The sequence below is a fragment of the Myzus persicae genome, unplaced genomic scaffold (genome assembly GCF_001856785.1).
Source record: "Myzus persicae strain clone G006 unplaced genomic scaffold, MPER_G0061.0, whole genome shotgun sequence".
Classification (NCBI taxonomy): Eukaryota; Metazoa; Arthropoda; class Insecta; order Hemiptera; family Aphididae; genus Myzus; species Myzus persicae.
The window spans coordinates 161121-182905 of record NW_019103928.1 but is presented as its reverse complement, the minus strand read 5'-3'; the positions used below and the strand labels follow the sequence as shown (position 1 = coordinate 182905).

Here is a 21785-nt window from a genome sequence, read left to right as displayed (position 1 = left end):
GAGGGTGGATAATTTTTTTAATAAACGTCAAGTAGAAGGAGGGCTTTATAAAATCACATTTAAAGAATAGGCATTTATAAGGTTATTTGGAATACCCTTGATTTTTTTTTTATTTTAATTTTAAAGCAAGTTATTAGTATTTCAAATTCACAGACAATTCACAATTTTGAAATATTATTCATCATTTGCTTTAAAATGATAGTATAAAAAACCCCCATAAGATTCACTAGATAATATTTTACACTCTGTGTATTTAATCATAGTATGTTATTATTATCTTATAGTTAACTATTGACCTAGTCGTAATAATAATTATTAATAGGAAAAAATAATAAATATAGACTATGTTTTGTCAATCATTCTTTTTTTCGATTATTTGTAACTACAAACTAATATTTGTTTTTTATAGTTTGTTTTATATTATAATCATATAATTTTCAATTAATTCAAATTATTATTATTCTATTATGTATGTAATATACTAATATATATTATGTTTGTTTTGCAAGCTGATCTGACAACACCGATATAACTGAATATGTTGTCCGCATCACCTAAACAATTAGACAAAGCATGTGAAAATATTGAAATAGTTTTAAAATTATGAAATCCTGAACATCAGCAAATTTAATTGAAATAACGATACCCTAGAGGTAGTATTTACCTAAAATTGTTTCATAAAGTTTTACAATCATTATTTATTAATAATTAGGACTACACGTACGCCTGTAAACAGTTCCAAATTTACGATTCTTGTCAACGTTACTTGCAGCTTCAGTTGGTTGGCGTTGTTCATTCGCATAGCACACAGAATCTTTTTTTTATATTTTAAACTCTTGTCTAACCAATCACTACTATACAATGCAAAATTCAATGAATCTTTCTGAAACAAAATTAAAACCATAAAATAGTATGCCTGAAGGAGGTACTGCAGTAATACATCATTTCCTGATTCAGATGTGTACCTATATGAGCTTTCAAGAAAATTAATTTAACGATATTATTGTTTAATAAAAATATATCAGACACTACGGTTTAGAAAACTTGTTAACCTAAAAAATAATATCTCATCAGTATAGTGATTTTTTTTAGGATTTTCTTTGTTTTATATTATTATAATTGATATTTAGGAATCATAAATGTATATATGATGTAGACCTATAACTTCGTATTTTTAATTTTATACTTTTCAAACATTTTTAGTCGCCGGATCATTTGATGTACATGCGGATATCCTCAACTTTGGTTGTGTAAGTTTTTAAATAAAAAAGCACGGATAATTTTCTCGGTCTTATTCTTTTCTCGATGCTCACAAAAATGCCATTACAATATCAGATCACTGATGTTTATATTATATTAAATAGTGTATAATATAGTCATCTGTGTAGAAGATGCAATCGAAGCGACTGATAAATTCAAATCACTTACTGGGTATTAAGATTTAACGCTATGGTTTTGATATTACGGCGTATTATAATATGACGATCCCACAACAGCAGTGGCTACTGCTACTGTAATACCTGTAGATAATAATAAGATAGAGCGAGTTTTTTAGGGACTCGAATACAATTTCGATATCATTTTTGTGAAATTGTAATTGTAATACATTTTATTTATAAGATTATAATTATTTTATTTTGTATAGTGAGGTTTTACCTACAAAAGAATTCAATCAAACTACGCGTATGCTATATTCGTTTTTATAAAATCTAATATTTTTTTTTTTTCAGTTTTGAACCAACGACGCCGCGGGGACTGCTTGCGCTTTACTTCCGCGGCGCAAATATCTATAAATCATAAAAATTACCTATGAGTTATGACAATGTGTAAGTATTCAAAATCAGTTCATTCTTTAGGAAGTGACAGTATAATAGTATAGCACAATAAATTATGTGTCACTATCACAGATGAGCAGAAGCAGTGGAGTGTTGAAAATGTATAAAGCATGATAGACAGCATGTATACATCAATATCAGTATCCAGGCCGCCTAAATCAAATGTTGAGCCCCAGCACTAAATATTTTTTAGGGCCGTATACATACATTTCAATAGTAAAATAAAACCCATTATATACGCGACACGGGTGTCATACACACGTTAATTTCTTGGTAATCAATAGTTAACCCACAACTTAAAATGTCAAAATAGCTTATAATATGTAATTTATATATATAAAACATAAAATTTTTACTAACTACTATTTACTTTTAATATATATTAACACCAAAATTAATATATATATAAATATGTATCGTAAAATATTATTTAATAAAGAATAATTATTTTAAACAAAATTTCGAAAGTTAGAAATTAATTTCAACAGGCCCTTAAAGCAGCCGACCCCTTGTAGGCCCAAGTAGTACCTACATAACCCACTTCTTTCACAATGACACAGCTCATACAATTCGTTTATAAACCCAAATATAAGAAAACTAAAAACTGATAATCTAGTGATAATAACAATTACTTAGGTATTAAAATTAACTCACCTGGGACCCACCTACGACCACCGTCGTGCCAAAATTATAAAATATGAAGCTTAATGCCTTGAAGACATAAACCACATTTAACCACGTGGTATAAGTAGTAGTCGAATATATTTAACTAGATATCTGTAAAATATCCTACCTACTCTGATTATGGAATATTGCTAGGTATAATATTATGTACTTGGGTTTTTTTACAATTATATTTAATTACATTAAATAAAATATTAAAAAAAATGATTTAACATTATACATCAATAAGATTAGTTTTATTGAAATCGTATACATACTTGTTCATTGACACCGTTAAGTAAATAGCAGATAAAATATATTTCCAATGTAAATGTTAATATTGTGGATAATAAATTTAAGTTCATTGGCGATGCCAATGAAAAACCATTGAAATAATTCTGAAGTATAAAAATAATGTTGTAAGTAAAGGCGTATTTATGTATACTAAAGTCATTTAACCATTATTGTTATGATGGATAGTAATATTATAACTGATGATCCAGCAGCTATTTGAAAAAGTATGACTGGTCGAATCACTTTGTAGATATTTTTCATGTTTCTGGAATAAAATATTATTTGTATTAATAATTTATTTAGCTATAAATTGATTCATTGGTATAAATATATTTGAATTTTGTTATTAAATTATATCTATCATTATATTAATACATTTAACACTTATCAAGTTATAAAATCAAATAAACATTTCTTATTGTCTTTTATAGAGTTAGTTTGTGACTTGCATTTGCATACAAATCCGGGACCTTGCAAAGTTGCAATTTCTCATAAGTAGGTAGATATTAAACTCTTTAAATGCTGTAAATGTCAATACCTACATTGGTATACTATTAATTGTATTATTCCAAATGCATGCGAAGAGGTCAATAGGATACATCACTTACTCTATTACTTTTTGTTGATCTTGAATTATAATCTTGAAATCATTTAATATTTTTGTTTCATCGTATCTGGCTGTGGGTCTCCGGTTATCTGAAATACAATATAATATTGTTATATTAATAATGACGAATATTGATTTAGATATAGGTATCTACCTATATTATTTTATTATGAAAATTTAAAACGCAACTCATAACTTACTCATAAAGTGATTCTCTACGTTCCCAAGTGTACTAAACGAATTTGCAATAGTCTTTAAATAACATGTGATTGTAATACACGTTGAAATTAGAAGCGTATCGAACATAAATGTACTATGAATCCCAACAATCATAACTATACATTCGATACTGTAAAACATTATAAAATTTTCATTGTAAAATTTATCAGTCACCGGATAAACTAAACTCATTATGTTTGTTCGGTAGTGGTAAATCAAATGTTCCGCCTCTACTCGTACATAAGAATTCTGTACAACGATTGGTATCAACATCCAATTTAAGTAAACCGCAATCCACAGAACTATGAAAAGTATCAAAAAGAATTTTGATCTCTTTCGGCCAACTTCAAGCATACGTCTGCTGTGATACTTGTAAGTTAAATATTCGATGGACGTTATACGTAAACAATTCCATATGGTATCTGAGTAACCAATTATGTAACAAAACTTAAAGGCAATAATAGCACACATCACGCCTATCGAGAAATATCTCGTTGCCTCGTTTATGTCGTTCAGGCAGTAGAATGCGTTTAAAATGCACGAAATTATTGTTGCAGTAGCAATAAATATTTCGATTACAGCTATACATTTAAAACTATTGTAACCATACACTTTTGGATGGGGGCTACTTGAATTCAATATTTGGTATAATCCGATCGTTTTCAATAATTTTGAATTTGCCATTAATTTGGGCTCTTTTTCCAATACCATGTTTGTTATTTTTGTATTAAAATCTAATATTAGAGTAAGAAATTTATATTAGCTAGGTGTTAACCTTTGTTTAGATTTTCATTAAGCAAATATTAAGTTCATTTTTATAAGAAACATTTGTTACTAAACAGTTAATACTATTAAAAAATAAATAATTAGGATATTATTGATTATTAATTATTATACAAACTGGACAGAGCAAAATGATTTTACTAGCAATGTTCAAGAAGAATTTATTGTTAACACTACCGATATAAAACCATAGAACCAAAGGAAAATGGTATTTGTACAAGCAGTCTTCCGACACTAACAAAAATTCTTTAGGGGATAGTTGGTAACACACTGATACTGGACTGGTAACCATGACGAATAGTTTTGAAAATAAATATAATTATAGGTAGGTCTTAATGGTGCCTTATTAAAATAAAGTTTCGAAGCCAAACAAATAATTTAATAATAAACCTTATAGTTTCGAAGATAAATAGATTTATAAATAAAATATTTTGGAACAACCAATAGGTATACCTCGATTACCTATTATTTTAACCAAATTAACATTGAGGCATAGACGGCATAGACAAGAATACTTTAATTAAAATTAGGAAATTATATTATCTTTGTTTCTAAAAACAAATCGTACGGTTGACGATTAAACGGACACAGATCGCTGCGATTACACCAGTGTCCAGTTGCTATTTTAAGCTCCTTGTAAGTTGTAACATACTGAACATATTTTTTAATGATTTTCGAAAAATATAAGCAATATTTTAAACCATAAAGAATAATAAATTATGAACTAAGTATGTTATAAATTAACACAGTCTAAAGACACGATAAAAAAATTAAATGTACAAACAAAAACAGATTAGAGGTCAGTTGAGGGGGTTGAAGGCTGATATACTGTATAAATTAATACAGAACTTTAAAAGTTTAGAATGGTAGGACACCCGTAGGCAAATGTATTTTAAGAAACAAAAAAAATTACCTATTAACTATAAAACTAGGTATTTAATTACATATTATGCTGTCATCGATTTAGATAACATTGTAATCTATTCTGATACCTATTTAAAATTCTTCAATTTCTTCTTGGGCATCATACAAGCCTGCCGTTCAGCACATCGCCTCACCAACAATATTCCTTCATTTTTCCCTTTCCATGGCCATTTCATCTGTGTGTTCCACCCTCATCATATCCGATCAACGCTATCTGGGTCGTTTAGGATCCGGTATCCATCTTCTTATATTCTCCATTAGATACCTACCTAAATTCATAGCCACGAAAAGTGGGCCCTGATCGTCACGACTCACGAGCCTAGCGACCATTTCGAGTCAGTGGTTTTCATAATGTACGATTCGTTGATGCAGCAAGCTCGTGGCTGCGATAACCGGTTTAGTTTGAGAACTCATAGCTAACGGCTGGGTATGTCTCACGGGGCACGGTGGTCAGGTGTCAGTTTTTGTGGCAAGAATTATAATATTACAAATTTGTCAACATCATGAAAAAAAATTGGACTATAATAAAAATATAATATGTAGTTATTTAATTATCATCATGTACATGATGTAAAGAAGGCTTCTATAAACAAATAACTTCTTTTTGATTAACCTAACGGATTAGTGGTGAGATGTAGAAATACTTTAAGAGTATGTATGTACAATTTTTTCCTAAACTGTATCTTTTTTTTTTTTGTTATCAAAGTATTTTTATTCAATCTGTTTCAATACATGAACAATAAGAATAAGAGATGAAGTAAATAAAATAAAATAAAAAAATAACTGACAGATTATCCCGAATGTAGAGGCCTCCCAGCGGAGGTACTACGACATGAGTAGGACTAAATTAGGCTAGCAGGTCGCGACACCACTGTCTTTTGACTGGGTTACCTGGGATTGAAGCAGATGATAGGTCGGAGATTAACGGATTCTTATGGTGAGCTAGGCGGCTATTGAAACGTTTTTAATGTATAAACTGTATCTAAATATTTAATAATGAATACCTATAATACCTATTTTACAGAGTACAGAGTTCAATCATTTATTTGTTTAGTATTAACTACAGACATATCAAAATCAAGTTATTTTCTTTATTATAATTCTATGTTAAATATTATTTGTACCTTATGGATCTATAGCTTTGTAATGTATCAGTGACACATGACAAGAACTTACCAGGAAATATTATAAATATTGAAATTTTTAATATACATTTGTATCCAAAAACATGGAAACAAATACTAATACTCTGTATTCTTTAATATAAATATATATAAGCTAATATACAATTTGTATATTCAAATTTAAGTTTATAGGTATTTTAAACAAATACTTATATTTTTGGTTTTATCTATCCCTCGGCATCATAACAATTGGGAGATCAATTTTTTTATTTTATAAATGTTTTACAATATTGTCATATATCGATTAAAATTTTTCACTTTTAACTTGTAATTTTTAGTTCCCAAAATTATTCAAGCACTATTAGAAAAAAATTTTAAAGTGTAAGTTTAGAAAAATGTCTACACATAATAATATTATAGTTTTTCTTCTCATAAATATCATAATTTATTTTTTCAAAGAATACTGCTTTTTGTAGTCAACAGAGCACATCAATTAAGAACTCCAAAGCTTGAATTGAACCAGCACCCATAAAATATCTTGTTAAACTTGGTGTGGTTTTAAAATATTTAATACCCAGTATCAATATTTTGTTCTTTGTCTATTGTAAACTTGAATAGTAATAACCAACTGATGCTACTGTTTATCATCCATAAATATTAGTGGAAAAATAGTAAATACTAGTTTCTCAAACATAGTTTAATTTTTACATACATATGAGTATATGACTATAGATATCAAACTGTATATTATTATGGTTTTTATACTTTTGGGTTAAATTATTGTTTATTTTCAGTTCAACACCATCTCTAAATTTGGTTTGTTATTCATTTTGTTAATCATTAGTTTTATTTAATGAGAAAATCTGAATATCAAATGTTATCATTTCTCAAATTATTCCAAAAAAGGAATATATTATATATTTTTTAACTACTAATCATAATTTAAATAAATAAACAATTAACTGAAAAACTATTGGAGGATTATATTTAGTTTCAGTCATGTTTTACAAACTTATTTTAGATATTTAATTAAAATATTCCACATTTTAACTAAAATTGTTTAATATTGCTTAAATCTGTAAATAAATATATAATCTGTTAACAGTAGTGTAAGCTTAACAGTGCTGACAGCCATAGACACTATTTAAAAAATAATAATGGCAAATGTTAACAGTGTTATATAACTAAATGTTTAAATGATACTAGATTAAGGAGTTAGAAGAATTTTTAATTAGTTGTAAGTAGAAATAGAAAAGAGAAGAATTTAAAATGACAAGACAATTATAAAGTATTTATTTCAGGCTTGCCCACATATTTAAAAATGTATTAAATGTAAAATTAAAAATATAATATAAATTAAATTGTTTAAAAATAAACTTCAGGTAATAAGTTTTTAAACCCTTTAAAAACATAAAATATGTGTTGTATTTTTTACAAGTTCTTAAATATTAAAAACTAGTACAATAAATAACACAAAATACAGAAACTGAAGTGAATCTAATGTTTAAAACATGAATTATGATCAGTATTATATATTAAAAATGTTTTCATTACCTATTAAAGACAGTGAGAATCTATTGTGAGAATGTGATTACTAGTAAAATTATCTAATTCAATTAGTAATTACCTACCCACAAATAACCTCAAGTTATATTCATTATGATTTAAATATTAGTTTTTTTTTTAGTACTTAAAATAAAACATTGTCTAGATATCTATTTAAGAGTATATAATATAATATAATAAATAGTATATAAAATATGCCTAAGTGTGATATCGCTTTCTGAACCATGAAATTAAATGAAAAATTAACAAAAATTATAAAACAAAATGACCTGTAAAACTTATATTTCTGTGGAAATATGTTTAAAACCAAAAATGAATGGGGTAGACATTTCCCAAACATTTTAGGTAAAATCTAGGTGTCGGTCTGAGGAGCTGTATAATAGCAGCATGGGAATATAATCCTCAGGCAACGACCAATGAAGCGACGCTGTTGTTGTTGTTGTACTGCTTGCATCGGCTGTGTAGGTTGTACCGGTGCGGCTGCTGTGGGTTGGTAGCGAGGCGCAAGGTACAAACTATTCCATGGTTCAGACAGCGGCGATGGCTAGAATGTGCTACCCTCAGGCGGCTGAGACATTTTCATGTTATCCTTAAGTGTCATTAATCGTCTAAGCTCTTGCAGAACAGTTTTGATATTATAATCACGTTGCCATCTAGCCAATACTGGCACTTGTCTATTATCAACCTAAAAAAAAAACATTTATAACTATAAAATATTGTTTTCTTAAACATGTAAATTTATAGCAACTTTTGGTTGAAGCTAATAATTAATTTAATATGAAAATTAAAATTAATATAAGGGTTAAACTGAAAGAGTACAGAGCCAATCTATAATATACTACATAGAGCACAGATAGCCAACTATATATGATGGACTTGTAATGACATAGTTTGTCCCAAATAATTTCACCTAATTCCTGAGTCACCATTTTTATTTTATTTACCTAATTTTTAATACATAGATTGAATTGTTTAGTTGCATTATTGTAATGAGTTTTAATATTTGCGACGGACAAGCAATGACTACACTACAAGAAACAAAATAATATTGTTTAAACACAACTCTCTAAAAATGACTTGTTAGCTGAAGCCTTAATATAGAATAATTAGAGTAATAAAAATTAATTTTGTAAAAATGAAGAATTCTTAACCACTTAATTAACTTATTCGAGGTTATATGGATGTCGAGGAAGATAAAATGTTCAGAAATCATCGTTTTTCAATGTTATGAAACTGCAATAAAATTTACTAACACCAAGGGGCCAAAACCAATAATTATATTGAGGTTTTAGCTCATGCTTAGGTATATTTTGAGTGATAAGAAATTAAACAACTAATTTATTTTATGTTTTAAAAATCATCCTTCTAATACAACAGTATTTGGAGGAAATTAAGAAAGAGCAGTATCCTATAATAAGAGAAGAAAGGTACAGGAATTCAGGTGAACGGATTCCAAAATATTTTTACATTTGTGATTTGAATAGTAAATATGTACTAAATACAAATAATAATTGTGAGCACCAATTAGATACTTAGATCCAACTCATGGTAGATTTAATCACCCAATAGACTTTGAAATGTGTGGACAACATAATTTGCGGAATCAAGGGGTAATTTTGATAACAGAATTGAGACTGATGGTAGTCAAAGCATTGGTTGGTAGTAAAACAGTAAAGTACCATATTATTGAGGTAATAATTTCAGTTCATTCTAAAATAAAAGACATAAAAATAAGTAACTACTCAGAAAACAGATATAAGAAAAAAAATTAATAGCTGGTGTTCAGATATTGATATCCTACCTTTACTATATTAATACATTTTGAAAAAAATAATTTCTAATTTTTGTCATTAGTAGAAAGTAGAACAATATGAAACATAATTGCTTGTAATTATATTGTACAAGTTTTTGTATAATTATAAATTTGGTAAAATAATAGTTAAGAAATAAAGAAAAACAATGATTGAAAATATTAGGTGACTAAATGTATAATAAATAAATACCTATGGCTGGTACAAAATAAGCTATTCTCAATATCTTAATACTTGCATTTTCTAGTTTTATAATACAAAAACCAATAGGTAATGGTTACTTATTTAATACATATTTGGGCTTCAAAGATTCTGCTCTCTAGTTAATTTAAATTAATTACATAAAGAAAAATGTGGTGAAATTCATTATGAATGTGGTCAGCAAGACATTACTGTTCATAAAATATAAATGAAGTACTAATAATGTAGTAGGTAATGCACAAATAACAATTTATAGTACCTACTACTTTATCATAAATTTTTATTTATATTAAATATAGTAATTTATGGTAATTACAAATTAAATTTGTCAATTTAAGAATTGGGATAGACTTTATATAATGTGTGAAATTAAATTTCAAAAATTATTGTTTAAGAATTATTATGTTTGGTTTAAATAGTTTTTATAAGTGGCATGGTACAATATACATGACAGATATAGAAAAGTTATAAAATAAAAATCATACAACATACCAATCCACTTGTATTATGCACACAATTCATATTGATGCGCGTGACAAAACGAGCGACAGGTGCATCATCTGGATACATAGGACCACATTCTACTTTTAAACTGTACATTCTATTTTCATAAGGAGTCTAAATAAGAAAACATAATTATTTTTACATAATACTTCAATTAAACATGATATTTATTAAATACTAAGGTAGAATGAGAAATATATTCATACCCTAGGTGGTCCAATGATCATTCCAGTCCATTGGGTTAAAGTCATATCATCATCTTTTTCGAGACCCCAACTAATTGTGCCATCGCCTACACCTTTTTGACCTTGTTCCAACTCTTCAAGTAGTCTAAAATTCCTTGGAATCACTAAAACAATAAAATGTTCATAAAAATGCAATGAATAATTAAATGACAACAGTGTTGTGGCTGTCTAATTGCTATCCACAAAAAAACAATATAATCGGAATCAAATCAAATCCTTAGTGTTTACAAAATTTGGTGTCAGGTGAAGAGCGATTGTGTTTTCATCCACTTATTCACACTTCAGCACTCAACGTGTCGGCAGACAACCGTGGAAATATTCAATGATAAATTGCTATACAATATGTGGATAGTAATTAAACTGGAGTTGGGGAATACACGTGGAACCGAACAAAAAGTCGCGATTTAGTAAAATATTAAATAAAATGTTATGCGACAACAATTATTTTGTCGGAACAGCGGACCGATCGATCACAGACCATACGGAATTCGAAGGAAACCCGGACGCCGCCGTCGTCGCTCAACCACAAAACCGTCGAAGTGGACGAGGCGAACCGATGTGGCCGGTCGGTGGACGGGACAAGACGGACAGCGACGTCCCGGCGTGCACCACCGGAGCGGCCGCGTGTACTCACCCACTGTGTTTGAGGTGGCCATCTCGAGCGAAGTGACTGCTGCTAGCTAACGGCAGAGTGAAAAAGGCAAGAACGACAGTTCGGCGACTACGGTGTCGGTGTGGATGTCGGATTGCCGGCAGTGAAAACCGTAAATATAAGGTCCGTCGTCGTATAACTGTTGTTATTACTATTAATGCAATATTGTTATAACATTGTACGATTCACGATATTACGTGCGAGCACCTATCATACGGCATACGGCGGACGGTCAGAGGAGAGAACGACGGCGGCGACAGCGACGACGGCCGCAAATGATTGGCCCGGCGCTTCCGAGTACAGTGTGACCAAAAGTCCGTGGCCGGCCGGCTACATTCCGTCGCGCACGTGCACTGTTCGTCTGGTCTTATCACTCTTATCGCAAAATCCTAGAGGAGGATAATATATTATATATTTATATCGTACAGAGTACAATAATTATTAATACACATCCACATTTTTGATAAAAATTATTTTGGAGCGTTTCTTCATTTATGTATTCGGTGTTCTCTTCCTGAGAGAAGATCTATTGTTTAACTAATGCAAATTGTATTCACTCTGGTAATGATGCATTCTTATTTTAATGTCGATTTAGGAGCACCTAACCATGAATATATATTGTATTTAAATTAATAAGTATATTATCGTTTATTGGAACAAATCTAGTTTAGCGGTTGATTTTTCGGATGTGAGCCACGGAAAAAAAAATAATAATTTTTAAAAAATATTTTTTATATTCTAAGTGAATATAATATATGGGGGTCCAAGGTGGATATTGAGGGAGGAGCTTAGGGGGACTTCAAAAAATGTTTTATCTTCTTTTCTTTATAGAATCATTTATATTTTTCCATTTAATATTCTAATATATTATGAATATTCAGAAACCAACTTGGGGGGGGGGGGGCTATTAGGGCTGCAGCCCCAAGCCACTGTCTATAATTAACTATGAAAGTGGCACTGTGAAGTGTTAAATGTTAATAGGTTATAGGTATTATGATATGATGTTATTGCTTTCAGTGGCGTACTAACGGGGGTAGCCACTTTAATCTATAATCGAGCATATTAAAGGATTTAATCCACCAATTAGAGTGTGAAACAAAAAAACGACTACTGAAGCTTTGTGAAACCAGATGGATCGAACGGCTTGATGCTGTAATTACATTCAAGGAACTTTTTGTGCCAATCTTTTTTGCATTAGAAAATATACAAATGGAAAGTAACAGAGAAACATCAAAAAAAGCGTTCACATTACAACAACCTCTCAAAAATGGAAATTTTATTCTTGCTATGGTCGTGATCCAAGAAATTTTTTCAAAGGCTCACCCACTATCAATCTATCTACAAAAAGTAAATGTTGACTTAGCATCTGAAATGGAGACTGCTAATAATTTAAGTACACTAATAAAGGAAATGCGTAGGAATGTAGAGTCGAAATTTCATGATTTATTTAGCACAGCTGAAGGCTGAACAACTTGCTAAGGAAATCGGAAAGATATAAAAATTCCAAGGGTTACACATTTTCAACAACATAGAGCAAATTATGAGTTAACTTCAGCAGAAAATTATTATCGGGTATCTGTATTCATCCCGTTTATTGACTATTTCATTTCGCAGTTAAAAATTAGATTTACCAAACACACAAATACACTCTCAAGTCTCAATTATTCAGAACTTTATACCAAACAAATTAATAAAATTATCAGAAAATGAAATTGAGACAAGTACTGAAGTGATGTCTAAACAGTGGCTAGTCGTAATAAGCTCATGTGACAATATTGTGAACAAAGAAGTTCTATTGTGGAAACAAAGATGGATAGCCGCTGCAGAAGATAAACTCCCTTGTACTTTTATAGATGCCATAAATTGTTGTGATGAGTTACTGTTTCCTAAAGTATACCAATATTTAAAAATTGGCTCTACGTTGCCTGTCACAGTTGCTAGCGTAGAACGGAGCTTTTCAACGTTAAAACGTTTGAAATCATACTTGAGGAATTTCACGGGGGAAAATTGTCTAAATGGATTGGCTCATCTAAGTATTCACAGAGAAATACCAATAAAAAGTAGTGAAGTGGTCGATATTTTTTCAGAAAAAAATAGAAAATTAATGTTCTAAAAAATATAAGTATTTAAATTTTTTTTTATTATTATTATTTTTGTATAATTTAACATTTTTTTTTTATATACATAATATGGTTAAGTAGTAATTACATATTTATTAATTATCACATGTCAATAAAAAATAATATCACGAGTAAAAATTAGTAATCTATTAAATATACAATATGTTTTGTTATGTTCAGATGTCACGTCATCTAATATGTTAATTAAAAAAATTAAAACACTCCCCAAAGTTCAGGTCTAAGTACGCCACTGATTGCTTTCGTTAGACATTTATTATATTTACAAAACAAATTAGTCACATATCGTAATGGAATTTAAAATTATAATCGATAAAATAAGCTATTAAGTTTTAAAGTAAAGTTGGCCAAAAGCACATATCATTTGCTCAACCCATTCTGTCATCTAATTATCAACCTTTTAGCAACAGCTGTAATATCTAAAAATATCACTGGTTTTTGCGAACGTCTAAATGCGAGTAAAAATGTATTGGTAAAAATAGTAAATACCTTTCAGTCTACAGTAAGTTTATCTCTACATACATTTTGTTGGTCAGTTTTGCATCATTAGTATAATCAGTATTCAGTAATCGGTACGTTATGTAGTTGTTAGTATTCTGTCGACTGCTGTGATGATAAATGAGTTTTTTGTCGAATTCTTAAGTTTTGTTCGTCACTAGTGTGTGCCAACAACTATTGAAATTTGAAAATGTCTAAGAAAAATATGATTTATCTCAGTGGTTATGCAAAACGAAAATTAAATAGAAAGAGGCAGAAGATGCAACAGCAAGTTACCTAAATGGCTAACGAATTTCTTTGAAACTATCAATAGTGTAAGCGAAGTAGAAATTTATGCAACTAATAAAGATAATTTTGGTCCTAAATAATTTTTCATTTTCATTTTTTTAAAAAAAATTTTTCTGAAAATAATATATTTGTTCTTCATTAGAAATTTCAACGATTGTAATTAATTTTAATTCGAATGTTCATAATTATTCATTTTCATTTTTTTAAAAAAAATATTTCTGAAAATAATATATTTGTTCTTCATTAGAAATTTCAACGATTGTAATTAATTTTAATTCGGATGTTCATAATTATTCAATTTTGAATTTGATAATGAATTATATCAAGATTCGGGAATGTGGCCATTAGTGTTAAACAACAATTTTATAGAATTATTAATTAAGCTGCTTAAGAGAACCAGAATTTGTATTCAGAAAAACAATTTTAAAACTAATCGCTCATTAAATATATCATTACACTCACGCAAATCACTCATATTTTCTCAACACACTGGCTACGTTTATTGTTTTGTCTGGAAAACTATTTAATAAGTCAAATAATTTAAAGGTAACAGCCCCATCAAAAAATTAAATCCTGGACCCAAAATTCCTAAGTAGGGCTCTTTTAATATTGTTTACTTAAATAATACTAAAGTAGTACATTAGTAGGTAACTAGGTATTATTTTGAAATTGTAAATTTAAAAAAAAAAAAACTTTCATTAGTTCATTACCAGATTACCTGTTTAAGTTACTATATGAAATAATTTATAGTTTTTTTCAAAAATGGCTGGCTGTTATGTTTTAAGATTATGTTATCACAGACTTTATATAGAGTGATAAGCTCTTGATAAGGATCCGACAAATGATAAAAAAAATATTATTCCATAAATCATAATCCATTTTGGACAGTTGAATGTGAATATTGAAATTATCAATTATAAAATATACATTTTAATATTTAATAATTCATTTCTTCATTAGGTAGTCACTACTCATAACGACAAAATAAATATTAGGAAGTTTCTACGATCGGTGGATTAAGTAGTGTGTTTTTCAGAAAACATCAAAATGAATATATTACCAAAAAAGAGGTAAGTGAATTAAAAGTATAGACAACTAGTTGTTTAAATGTCTTAATTGAAAAAATATTATTGGTTAATTTAGTCAATTAAAAAAATGTTCCATTCACTGTTTCTAAAAATATTGCAACATTAAGCAGCGTTAAGGTCAAATTATTTGGAGTGATATTCTTGAATTTAGCTATTGTGTTAAGTAATAGATAAAAAATTGTATTCCAATATAATGTTTTGAATTGATTATGAAATAAGTTAATAAGTAGATACAAAAATTAAAAGACTATCGTGTTAGAATAATATTAAATTAGTAAAACAAGATCATCATTCATTTTTTTTTTAAATTAATAGGTAGGTTGTTTACAAGGCTGTAGCTGGATCAAATTTTTGAGAAAGGTTTAAAATTAAATTATTTGTTCTCATTATATAAAAACAATAAACTTCCAATACAATTTTGTGATGTACTTATCACATTTATAACTGATTGTCCTAGCCCAAATATGAAGCTTTTTAAAATCAGTATAGTCTACATTTTTTTTTAGCAAGAATAAAATGAATTCCTTAATATTCTTAAAATATAATCATTAAACATACCTTATTAATATTATTATAGGTGGCATGTCCGAACCAAAGATAACATTGCACGTGTTAGGCGTGATGAAGCACAAGCAGCAGAAGAAGAGAAGAAACTTAAGATGAGGATACAGTTAGCTGTAAGTGGTTAAAAAATAAATTTCATATTAAAAACTATGTACTTTGCATTACATTTGAAAAGTGAAAACTATCTTATACATAATAAGGAGTTACCTACCTAATTATAATTTATAGGTATTTTAGTAAAAAAATTGTATGCATTTCAATCATAGATAACATTAATTTAATCTGTTAAGCTATGTTTTACATTTTTAGTTTTATAATTTTTTTTTAAATTCAATTCTTTACATCAACACATTACATATTTACTCCCATATTTATAACCATAGATAGAGGTGCTCTTTAAAATAAAATAGTTTTAAAATTACAAATAATTCAAAAATGCATATTAGTAATATTTATGTTTTACATTAGGAGCAAGAAACAAAACTTTCATTGCTGAGAAATAGGTCAAAACAAAGATATGATGATTCTGCCGATCGACCTGAAGAAACTAAACCAGAGGTGCTTAGTCATGTTAATTTTTTCCAAGACCTTGAAGATGGACATGTTGCTCATACAGGTGTGAACAAAGAACACGAACAGGAAAAAAAGGAAGAAAAAGAAGCATATGAAAAAAAAGTGGGTTATCTTACTTATTTAGGACAGGACACAGATGAGATAACTGGCAATGTACAATGGTATAACAAGAAACCAAAACGATTAAACTTGAGTGAAACTGATAAAGAAATTGAAACAAAAGTTAAAACATTTAATGATCCACTTATTATCATGAAAAAATATGTTGAAACAGATCTGAAGGACAGTAAACATTCAAAAGAATTAATAAAAATAAAGGACAAATCACCTATCAAAAAACATAAAAAAAAACACAAGAAAAAAGAAAAGAAAAAGGAAAAAGTAAATGACAAAAATAAAAACAAATTAATTTTGGAAAAACTTAGAGAAAAGAGATTAAAGAGAGAAAGGGAAGAGAGGTTTAGAGCTAGTCAATTATTGGCAAGAATAAATGGAGTTGTACCTGTCGAAGTTTCAAAACCACCACCAAAACCAACTATTGTTCAAAAGTATAATTCTCAGTTTAATCCATTCTTAGCTAAGCAAAATTATCCTACAAGTTTTAATTCATAAACATACAATCTAGAAAATAGATTTTTTATGTTTAGTAATTTTTGTAATATATTATGATTGTTAGGATAAAATGTTGGATAATAATAATATTAAATTTTATTATTTAAATATATATTTTATAAAAATATAACAATAATAAATTATATTTTAATTTGAATATCACGTAATTGCTTACATTTTTTAGGCAAATGCAATTTTTACAGCTAAAATTAAAAAACAACAATTTTTTAAGTCTTAAAGTACTCCTACATTCTAGTAAATGAGTTTAGATCTAATTAAATAATGTACTCTGATTCACTGTCAGAATCAGGAACATTTTAATACAGCTTGTTTAAATATTAAATCATAGTTGTGAATTGTCTGCATTTTTTATGATGATATTTGTTTCACTGCATCTTCAACAATATTTAGATTTACAATATTTAAAGTTTTAATTTCAAATGATTAATAATAAAATGGAATATAATTTTAGAAAAAAACAATTAAATTTTAAAGAAACCTTGTATTTTCGGTTGCATATCAATATATTTTAGGCGCCTCCTAATGTTTAAGTGGATAATATAACCTAACTACCTAACCACAACATAAGACATGATCCTATGCAATTCACTCAGCATTGATTTTATAATAATGATTAAACTATTATAAAATAAATCCTCGTAGCATTAATTACTGAACTGTACTTGGCCTTGTAACCTGACAGTATCTATAGGCATCGTTTTAAATTGTTTTTTCTTATGTTCCGGAAAGTGATGAAGTATATGAATTTCTAGATAATGTCAGAAAAAATATCTATCTGACAAAATAACTAAAAAAGGTTTGATACCTAGCTTTTGAACTAATTCTGCTTTTTAAATGAAAAATATTCAAATTTTAAATCAAATTAGATACCGAGTTCCCTTCTCTCCTCAATTTTTTTGTACATGTTCCGGATGATGGCAGAGTACTTAAGCTACATATTCGGAAAGCCGGGAAAATTCTCCATGTGATGAAAATTGGTTAGGTTGGGTGTCTCAAATATATTTCTTTATCACATTTACGTAGTTTACAACCATTATTAATTTTAGTTTTCATATTAAATTCGTTTTCATACTTATTAGAAAAAACTGCAATTGGAATATAGGTATTTATCTATTCAATAATAAAACAATGAGTATGCTTAAAAATTCAAAATATTGGGAGTTTATTAGTTTCATGTACAGACAAATAGTAGAAATGATATCTCAGTCCTGTCCATGACATATTTAGATATAAAATATATATGCTGAGAGCAGAAATTAAGTCTAAAGCTCTTATAGGTTCTATACTTTAAGGCAAGAAAAATAAATGTAGAGAATGGACCATTGGGTAAATTTGTACTAAAAGGAAATTATACTTTGTAATGTTGACCAAGCATTAAACAAATGTATGCTTACACCAGAAATAAGCTGATCTTGTGAATGAACATTTTCAAAGATCAATTAAAATACTGGAAAACTAACTTACGCAGTAAATGTCTTGAAACTGCATTCTGTCTACATACTAGGTGTATTCATCAAGCTAGAAATTGCGTGTAATATAAATATTGATAATGTAATTGATACAAAAAAGCTTAAGAAACATTAAAAAGGTTTTCTCCTTAATAGAAGAATGAAGAATGAATACCTAGCTATATAAATAAAAAAAATGTACCTATATTGTGTCAATATTTTTTTTTTTAGTATCTCCACAAATATATATAGAACAAGTTTATTCCATATATCTGTATTATCTACTTATATATTATTAATACAATAATACGCAAGCACTTGCACTTTGTATGTTGTATACCAGGCGGGTGGGCCACTGGCAGCCCGCGGTCCGCATTCAGCTTTCGAGCTTTTTTTATCTGGCCCGAGCGGCCGAGCTAAATTTTCAAATTACACATCATACTATTTTAAAATGTATCGTCTATAATCCTTTAACACAAATTTAAATTTTGAATGACCTTTTTCTTGCTTTCCCAGATCTGGCCCACTAGATTTCAATTTTCTAAAAATTGGCCTTCGAGTAACTTTGAGTTGCCCATCCCCGTTGTACACCAATAACTCCGCCTATACACATATTAGGGAGAAAATACTAAATATCACCCAACCGAGAACTAGTGGCATCGGCCAGTGATGGTAGCCAGAGCACATTTATGACTGCAACCAGACACCAAGCCACAGTGGATAAAGTATTAGAATATAGTAGATTTACAAAATAATGTTTATATAAATAAAGAAAATAATAGCTAAATATCGGTTGTTATTCAATTTTACATTAGAACACAATGTCCGTGTGGTTGTAACGGTAAACCGGGTAAACTACCAAAAAGGCCAAGGTAAAAAAGTCCGTTGTTAAAAAGTCCGGTATTTACATATAATTAGGTAAAAGAAAAAATATGATGTGATGCACAATCAAACTTCCAATTAGTACTGATATAGTAATATGTAACTAAATAATTTACCTGACGAAATTAATAAATAATTTTATGGGTACCAGTATCGGCAATATATTCGCAAAATATATCGGTTAAATTAATTATTTTAAATATTTTTACATATACATAAACCGGACTTTCTTATCTAAGACTTTCTTATCCCAGAATTTTTAGGTTTAGGACTTAGATATTTACATTCTTCGGACATTTTCCTAGGATATTTTTACTCAGGATTTTTTTACCACGATTTGTAACTTAAAGACTCAACACTCAAAAAATAAAATACGAAATAGGTGGGTTGGTAGGTACCTGTTTTTCTCATATAAAACGTTCACAGGAATAAAAAGAGAAGAAGCACTAACGCCGATACCGAACTGCGATAAGAAATGCAATATTTTATAGCGTGTTGAATTTACAATTAAAACGATTTTATGGTCGAATTTCGTCCAATAGACGATAGCAGGTACTATAATAGTTCTTAGTATTATGTGCTGTTAACTTTTATTAATACTTTTAAATAGTGATTATTTGCTTGTTTTTATTTCATTGAATTAAATGAATATTTCATAACATTACAAAAGCAGATAAGTACTCATAAAAGCATTTAATTATAATAGTAGTTATTGTTAGGTATATAGACATATTTTATGTGATGTCCTCGGGCCTCTGCTGTGACTTGTAGCACTGAAGTTCACGCCTGTGGGCAAGTTTAACATATTTTATAAGATTTTGACATGACCATGATCATTCCTCGTTGGCATAGTGGTAATTTATTGTTCACACCTGTCATTCGAGAGACCGGGGTTCGGATTTTTTGCAGGGGAGCCAATTTGACGTGGAATGCGATGACTTATCAGTTATCAGTCATCCTTGGTCGTCGTTGTCTGGTCAACATTAGTGTTGTGTGAGAGGTGAGGGTTAAACACATGCCATCAAATGCAAAACTAATATGGATATCACACATAATGGTCCTCGTCACGGACTTAATTATTCAATATTCATACAACGTCACTAAGCAGCGTGGCGCTGAAATTTTATAAAATATGGGCCGACCATTTCAAGACTTCGCTGCCTGCCTGCCTCAATATCAATATTATAATATAGAGGTATATAAATATACATGTTTACTCATACCAAATATGAAAAAAAAATATATATATTTTGTTTCATAAGTTATGACCGACTTTAATATGAATGTCGTCGCCACCGTCACCAAGGACAATCACACTCACGGACCCTTACAACGGACCAACAATATCGGTTTCTCGTTAACCTCTCTTGTGATTGGGTCAGCCGTGGACGGCGGTTGATAAGAAAGAGCGTCGGCTGTGTACGCTGAATCTGTGCTTGCACTTTGTACTTGTGACAAGACTTATACGTAATACTTTATTTATGTACACGGGGTTTCATGGAAATATGGAATCGTATTGTAATATGTAGGACGTAGGTACCAGAATTAATATTGTCTAAAATTATTTAAATTTTATGAATTCAGTAAGGTTCAAAATATAGATTATTTTTTTAAAAATAATATACTTCCATAAAGGAGCAAGCATATTCCACAATGACTAGTGTTATTTTTTTCCGAGTGAATTCAGAAATGTAATGTCCAAACTGAAATGGTAGAATTATAATTTATAGTAGAAAAAAATACTCCAGAAGTTTCGAGTTGCTGTAATTAATTGATTGTATTTAGCCCCGCTCAGTAGCGTACTTAGGAGTTTGTAAATTTGTTTATGGTGAGAGCCCAGATCATTTTCGGAACACAGAGCCTTTGCCCCCCACACATACCCCAATTTCTCTTTACTAAATCAATATACCTATTACCTACCATATGAAATTTATAAGTTCGTGTAAAATGTTTGAGTTTTTAATTATTTTATATAATATATATTTGTATCATAAACTTTATAATAATAATAAAACCATGATTAACTAACTAATTATGTAAGCAGTTTTCTAGTAAACTAAAAAATTGCTGACATAGGTACCAAGTAAGTTATTTATGATTACAGCAATTTAAAATTTGTACTTAAGTGTTATAAAAAAACACATAATGAGAACTTAAGGACTGTTAATTATTTATTGTAGTTAAATAATATTATATTGTGAGATTACAAAACAATATTTAATCACCTAGGACTTAGTGCCATATT

General features: G+C 29.0%; 3 protein-coding genes across 3 annotated transcripts; 1 reads left to right on the top strand and 2 right to left on the bottom strand.

Moving 5' to 3' along the window:
* Positions 1-491: 491 nt before the first annotated feature.
* Positions 492-4371, bottom strand: LOC111036459. The gene is made up of 6 exons (XM_022318484.1): positions 3600-4371; positions 3401-3488; positions 2958-3057; positions 2777-2896; positions 725-883; positions 492-554 (listed from the first exon to the last, which is right to left on the bottom strand). The coding sequence occupies exons 1-6, from the start codon at positions 4327-4329 to the stop codon at positions 492-494; spliced, it is 1260 nt and encodes a 419-aa protein (XP_022174176.1). The 5' UTR covers positions 4330-4371.
* A 3692-nt stretch (positions 4372-8063) lies between these two features.
* Positions 8064-11677, bottom strand: LOC111036463 (ubiquitin-conjugating enzyme E2 variant 2). Its single transcript, XM_022318487.1, has 4 exons — positions 11411-11677; positions 10738-10880; positions 10520-10645; positions 8064-8700 (listed from the first exon to the last, which is right to left on the bottom strand). The coding sequence occupies exons 1-4, from the start codon at positions 11430-11432 to the stop codon at positions 8560-8562; spliced, it is 432 nt and encodes a 143-aa protein (XP_022174179.1). The 5' UTR covers positions 11433-11677; the 3' UTR covers positions 8064-8559.
* A 2478-nt stretch (positions 11678-14155) lies between these two features.
* On the top strand, positions 14156-17261 carry LOC111036465 (leukocyte receptor cluster member 1 homolog). The gene is made up of 4 exons (XM_022318489.1): positions 14156-14378; positions 15313-15422; positions 16018-16117; positions 16473-17261. The coding sequence occupies exons 2-4, from the start codon at positions 15400-15402 to the stop codon at positions 17187-17189; spliced, it is 840 nt and encodes a 279-aa protein (XP_022174181.1). The 5' UTR covers positions 14156-14378; positions 15313-15399; the 3' UTR covers positions 17190-17261.
* The last annotated feature ends 4524 nt before the right edge of the window (positions 17262-21785 follow it).